The 7,207-nt window shown below is 34.2% G+C and overlaps 1 protein-coding gene across 2 annotated transcripts; it reads right to left on the reverse strand.

Annotated features, from left to right (window-relative positions):
- Window positions 1-1,823: 1,823 nt before the first annotated feature.
- On the reverse strand, window positions 1,824-6,248 carry CI51 (51 kDa subunit of complex I). 2 transcript variants are annotated; one of them, XM_020349492.3, is made up of 3 exons: window positions 6,077-6,248; window positions 4,043-5,514; window positions 1,824-2,136 (listed from the first exon to the last, which is right to left on the reverse strand). In XM_020349492.3, exon 2 carries the CDS (start codon window positions 5,501-5,503, stop codon window positions 4,055-4,057), a length of 1,449 nt encoding a protein of 482 aa, XP_020205081.1. In that variant the 5' UTR covers window positions 5,504-5,514; window positions 6,077-6,248; the 3' UTR covers window positions 1,824-2,136; window positions 4,043-4,054. The 2 variants fall into 2 exon arrangements, with proteins under 2 accessions (XP_020205081.1, XP_020205082.1); XM_020349493.3 differs by having other exon boundaries at window positions 5,947-6,078.
- Between the last annotated feature and the right edge of the window lie 959 nt (window positions 6,249-7,207).

Below are 7,207 nucleotides of genomic sequence, written 5' to 3' on the forward strand. Positions count from 1 at the left end.
TTTAAAAATTCCTTTAAAAAAAATCAAGACTAGAGTTGTTATTTCTAGTTTTTGTGAGAAATTTGTTTACATCACTTATGCTTTTTTTTTATGAAACTTTATGTGCTAGACTATTTTGCCCTTGCTCTTCACCTCATATTCAATGGAGTCATGGATTATCACCTTCATGCAAACATAGTCCAAATTATACGTTCATAATGTTATATCCATGGGATATTTCCTTCAAACATACTCTGTAGGGAAGTAACTCAATTGTAGATTGCTTAACAAAGGAAGACACCAATTCTTTTGTACCTTTGGTTTTAGTTTTTGAGTGTCTATCATCTATTTCTTTTTGGTTCAAGCCGATGCAATGACACCCTATTTGTTGGATAGTAATTTTCTCTTTTGTTGTCATTTTTAATTTTCATAATCATCAAAATAAGATAACAAGAGATGTGCAATACCCTCTAACACATTCTTTTAAACAAATTTTTTACTGTTAGTTAAAGTTTATTAAGAATTACAAAACTACAAATATAACTTGATAAATAAGATGTGAAACCCACTAAGTTGTTTGATTTTTAATAAATTTTAACTAATAATAAAAATTAAGTTAGTGTATTGTTAATATTTTTCGATGTAGCAATCATGTACTTAGATTATAAAATTATTTATAGTAACATTAAAAACATAAAATTGTACTTATTTCTCAATGTAGATAAATATGATAAGTGTTGAGTGCATACTTACTTGAGCAATTCATAAAATGTCTCTCAAATTTCCTTTCCCGTCGACCTTTAAGCTAGTTTATAGCCCATCGGTTCAACTATAAACTTACATTTGATTCGTAGACTAAATATCAAGAATGTGCAAAACCTTATGATTAGTGCAACAGAAAATTCATTTTAAAAAAATCAAGATAAGGTATAAAACATTAATTTGTAAGGCTAAATTTATATAATTTCATTCTAAATACTCCAAATCTTGAAACACGTCAATACAATAATTCTACATTATAACTTGTCAAAAGTTGAGTTTGCTTGTAAATCTAAAACAGAAAGAAAAAAAAAACAAAAACAAAAATAAAATGCTCACACACAAACTAGAATGGTCAATAATATGCTATGTGGACAAAAACACCAAAAGATAGGTAGAGTTTTGGCCACTAGTGGAATAAATAGTAGCAAAATCATGATCAGAACACAATTAGATGATGTATTCAGAATAGGGCTGAGAAATCCAAGTAGAATTGGAAACACATTGATGAAAACTCCTTTTGAAAGGCAAACATGCCTTTTACATGGTAAAAAGAGATTGACAAATGATGACCTAGGTGCCATGATGAAAACCGTAGCTGAATTTTGAAAATAGATCCTCCTCTTCCCTGTCATTACCACTACATGAAATCATAGTCTTTTAATAAATTTTATTAATATAAGTTTCATCAATTGCGGAAAATGATGAAAAGCCAATAATCAGCTACTATCATAAGCTGACAGCATCTCAGACAAAAAACGGAAGTCATGAAGCATATAAAATACATAATATATATCATTTATATATGTATCAAAACATAAATTGTATGCATAAAAATTGACATAATATTAATTCAAAAGTTCAATTATTAAATAGAATTTTAAAAGAATAAATAGTGAAATCATGACATTTGACGATCTCAAGTTTTTATTTTTTTCCACAGGATTCCTTTTCAAAAATAAAGAGTGGACATGTTTTAGCCCATGCATGGATCAACAGACTTCATACAAGAAAGTTGAGGCTGGTTTTAGAACAGTGACACGTTCTTCTAAAATGTTAATCCCAATAAATAATACAATCCCATATCATAATCAAAGTCTTGGTAATCCAGTGGACATTATCCTTCATCATTAATCGATAACAAAAGTAATCATGAATTGTTTCTCAAAATTAATAACAGTATACAGATATTATTAACAAATTACATGAAAATGTGCCAAATGACAAGCAGGTACACAGTTTAAACTGGTTTCTCAGGTATGGTCCAGCCATAATTGCTACAGCATAAAAGTAAATAGAAGTAGCGATTAAGCTACAGTAACCTGAGCCACCTATATTTCCAAAATGACTGGCACCGTCTTATTCGCATTATTGCTATCCACCAGTACAGTCACACCCCTATACACATAAAACAGTTCAAAAGTAAAGAACGGTCAGACATCAATATCATACAATCAGACATCTTCCATTGCAAAAGAAATTTTCAGCATAGTTATTATTGATATTTAAGTACAAGGTTTTCTTTCATATTTAAATATTTAGATGGAATAAATCTAACACAACGCCAATGGCAAAGAAGTCAACATTTAAAAAAAATAAAGCTATGCACCTAGCATTGTTCCTGCTTAACCTTGCAGGTCTACAAGCTTTTCAATCTCACATGTAAAAAACTATATAACATATAAACTTAAGAGAAATGAGCATATAAATAAAGTACCTATATTGAACTCAGCAGGGGAAAAAACAATTCTTTTAGCAATATATTTCAGTAAGAACTGAATGTTGCACAAATGAAAGCTAAGAAAAACAAATATCCAATTCAGCCATATATGAATTTCAGAAATAGATCACACATCAAGGTTGTAAGAAATCCAAGTCTCTGAATAAGGGAAATGTGTCGCTGATTCAAAATGGGCTCGATGGAATTTCATGTAATAATATGAGGTAATCATAAACAGACCACAAAAATAAAAATGTTAATTACACTCCTCTATACTAAGAGATGTACTACATTTTAGTCCATTTTAACGTAAACAAGTCACTTAGTAGTGGAAACTGGAAACCAACTATGAATGAGCCTTCCATAGACACTTTTCCTTTATCTACGACTTTCAATGTTACCAACTAATTTTGAACATCTTTTGATTGATTTGAGGACTTTAGAAAATGAGTTGACAGTATACAAATCCCTCTATTATAGGCTTTGAAACTTTACCCAAAATTTTCATTTCATTTTCTAAAGACTCAGACAATCATCGCAATTCAAAACTATATTGTCAATAATGCCAATAACCATAGAAAGAGAAAAAGCTTCATAAGCCTGCTTACATTAAAATGAACTAAAGCATGCCACAGATTTATCTCTCAAGGGAGAGAAGCGCAACTTACTCAAAATAAAAAGTTTCAGGCACAACGTTCGACTCTTTCTGACAAATTTTTTATCAAATTATTTTACCCAAAAAAGTATTGATTAACCAGACACTTCCTCTCAAAAAAAAAAAAAAACAGACACTTAAACTTTCCCTAAGCTAGTTAATTTAACAAACAACATCCTTAAAAGTGATTTCAACAATACATAAATATTCAGCATCTATCATTTTGCAGAAATAAACACTACTAAAGTTTGGCTCAAGTGGTACCAAAAATTGTTAACTCAAGTGATTCAGCACTTGTATTCCTTAATTAAAAAAAAAAAAGTTTGGCTATCTGACATCTGGTTATACATTTAAGTTCATACGAGCTCTGAATACTTATGTGATGTGTCTTTAGGCAGTTGTTTAGGATGTTATGTATTTGAATTATCAGTGTTTGTGTAGTATTTGTGTCTTTAGGCAGTTATGATTTGTGTGGCAGTTATAGTGTGGTGTTATTTATGTACATGGCACAACAGTTTCTGTATTCAGTGGGTAATTGGTATTGAGTGTGTTTGAAAGAGAAAAAGTCTGTGTTAGGGCGCAGGCCTGTCTATTGTTATTGAGAGAGGTTACTCTCCGTGAGGGACTGTCCTGTGTTCTTTCTTTGTTGTCTGATCTCTGTTCTAACCTTTTTCTGGTTTAGTCCAGAAAATATAAAAATAGAACTATCTAGTTTGTGTGAAATTCTCTGGAGTCTAACGATATCTCTTTCATACCTCTCTAAACATCTAATATATCAATTTGAGAGTAAATATATTTTTCTTCATCTACACCTTATGCTTATCTACTATTTTCAAGCCCTGATCAAACACAAAATAAGGAAAGGCCCAATAAACGTTTCTTTAAACAATTAAAAAGATAAAATTAAGGCAAATATGTTAAGAAACCACCTTAGTAAAAGCCTAACCAGTGGCCTGTAGCAGTTCTCTTTCTGCATTCTCTCTAATCCTTCTCTCAAGCTCAGGCCTGAAATGCCTGATAAGACCCTGCACCGGCCATGCAGCAGCATCACCCAAGGCACAAATTGTATGCCCTTCGATTTGTTTAGTCAACTCCTGAAGCATATCGATTTCTTCTAGCTTGGCATTCCCAACTTTCATTCTTTCCATGATCGTCCAAAGCCAACCAGTCCCCTCCCTGCATGGTGTGCACTGCCCACAGCTTTCATGCTTGTAGAAGTAGGAAAGCCTAGCAATGGCATCCACAACATCAGTAGATTTATCCATAACAATTACAGCTGCAGTTCCCAACCCTGACTGGACAGCCTTCAATGCATCATAATCCATCAAGACATCATCACATATATTCTTTGGAATCAGAGGAACAGATGATCCTCCTGGAATCACAGCAAGTAAATTATCCCATCCTCCTCGAACACCTCCACAGTGCCTCTCTATCAACTCCTTCAGTGGAATACTCATTTCCTCCTCAACAGTGCAGGGCTTGTTCACATGCCCAGACACACAGAACAACTTTGTACCAGAATTGTTCTTCCTACCAAAACTGGCAAACCATTCAGGACCACGCCTTAAAATGGTTGGAGAGACAGCCACAGTTTCCACATTTGTTACAGTGGTAGGACAGCCATATAACCCTGCATTAGCTGGGAAAGGCGGCTTCAATCTTGGTTTACCTTGTTTCCCTTCAAGGCTCTCCAAGAGGGCCGTTTCCTCACCACAAATATAAGCTCCAGCACCAAAGTGGATATGAACATCAAAATCATAGCCTGAGCCGCAAGCATTCTTACCCAATAAACCAGCTGCATAAGCCTCTTGCCTAGCCTTTTCGAGATTCTTACGTTCATTCACATATTCACCCCTGATGTAGATGTAAGCAGCACTAGCCCTCATTCCCACTCCAGCAATCAAGCAACCTTCTAACAATTTATGTGGGTCATGTCGCATGATTTCCCTGTCTTTGCAAGTTCCAGGTTCACTTTCATCAGCATTAACAACAAGATAAGAAGGGCGGCCATCAGATACTTTTGGCATGAATGACCATTTGAGGCCTGAAGGAAAACCAGCACCACCACGTCCACGGAGGCCAGACTTCTTCATTTCATTCACAATCCAATCGGTACCCTTAAGTACCAAATCTTTAGTTCGATGCCAATCACCCCGTTTCATGGCACCTTTGAGAAAAGGATCATGCAGCCCATATAAGTTGGTAAATATCCTGTCCTCATCCTTAAGTCCACCAAAATGGGTTTTCTCCGGCGGTGGAGGCGGTGGTGGTGGCTGTGGGGTACTAGCAGTGGAAGCACCCTGAGTGCTAAATAGTCTGAAACCAAGGGCCCACTTCTCACTCTGACGTTGAACCAAGGCTGTCCTTGCAGAAAGAATGCCCCTCATGGTTGCCTTACCTGACAGCAATACCAAGTTTTAGATCAAAAATATTTTGGGTCAATCAAATTGTCCACAACCATACATCATCGAATAAAACTAGCTATTAACTTTGGGGCAAGCCAACAACATGAAAGCATATGAATCAAAACTCCCAAAAAAAAAAAAATTACCAAATACCAATCACAATTAGTCCTAATCAAACCCCACTTAGGCACAATCAAATCAAATATAAACAAAACACATCCAAAAAACGAAAAACAAAAAAGCCCAGAAAGAAAAATTCAATTTTGTATTCATCAGAATTTCCGCACAACAATTTCATACATATAAATCGAAAAGGGCATGGCGTTCAGGAAAATTGATGAAACCCTAGAAAAACTAATATACGTGATGAGTTTCAAGCATCTGAAAAATCCGGGAAGAAAGGAACAAAGGTCAGATTGCATTACACGTGAATCGTAACCATGAGAGTGTTCGGAGCTGAAATCGGACAGAAACAAAAGCAGGGCACAGATTTGAGGAAATGTGATAATGTTGGGTTGGAAAGAAGAGGGGTGAGAAAAATGTAAGAAAACGTACCAGTGACGAAGCTATTGATGTATGGGATCTGATTGAGTGTTGAAAATGGAGCAACTTCTTGTGCTGCTTGTGTTGTGCGTTTGGTTACTCTCAGGTTGTCTTCTCTCGATCGTTTTTTGTTTTTTTTTTTTTGGGTCTTTTAATTTATTATTTGGTGTTGGGTTAGATTTTTGGGCTTTGTTTAGCCACGTTGTGCACTTTTGGAAAACAAATTTGAGGGTAGAAAGAAACTATAAACCAGAAAGAGACGTGAGTTTGGCGTAGTGTCTCCTCCTACCATGTGAGAATTATTTTTATCCGTTAGATATTATGACTTTAAAATCAATGGTTGATACTTTTTCTTTCTTTCTTACCCAATTTGAACTTATGTATTCCTTCTCTAACTGCCCTACCTCTACGGTCCCCTCTCTCTCACCTCCCTCTCATTGTCACTCCAAAAAAACTATGGCTTCCTTTTTTTTTTTCTTTTCTTTTGTTTCCTCCCTTTCACAATTTGACTTTTGCTATTCCTTCCTTTCATTTCATTTTTTAATTCAAAATTATGAATTTGGAGGCACTTTTTCCATTGGGTCCATAGATTATGAGACTTTGTTATTGTTGTTGAAACATGGAAGGGAAACAAATTAGAAGCATCGGTTATGGTGGAGATTTTCGCAACAAGAGAGGCATCATAGTAGTAGGGTTGGTTTAGTTAGGACTAGACATTTTTACAATCTTAGATTTGATAGTTATATAAATATAAACTTACTTTAACATGTATTAGAATATTACACAATTTTATTCATCCTTATTGAGATTAAAAATTTAAGTTTATTGTTAATAATCAACTTGAGTTAGTCAATTAAAATAATCAATATAGTTGGTCATTTCAAAAATGGTTGATTTAAGTTAAATATTTAAGTTGATAACTAGTTTGAGACCACTAATCTTGATAATTGATAAGATCAAACATTATAAGTAATAAAAAAAAATTAATAAGACCAAGTTAGGATCTGGTAAGAAATGTTGTACATAATATTGTTAAACCTCTTATCTATGATGATGCATTAAGAAGTCCTCATTAGAGGAACATATACATCAAAACATGTTTTCCTTTAATAACATCATAATGCAGGCCTATACCTTCTTGAA

The sequence above is a fragment of the Cajanus cajan genome, chromosome 7, assembly GCF_000230855.2.
Source record: "Cajanus cajan strain Asha chromosome 7, NIPB_CcT2T_4, whole genome shotgun sequence".
Classification (NCBI taxonomy): Eukaryota; Viridiplantae; Streptophyta; class Magnoliopsida; order Fabales; family Fabaceae; genus Cajanus; species Cajanus cajan.

Bases quoted from the DNA above. Each gene is read 5' to 3' on its own strand.
- CI51 (XM_020349492.3), bottom strand. From the start codon at position 5,503: ATGAGGGGCATTCTTTCTGCAAGGACAGCCTTGGTTCAACGTCAGAGT.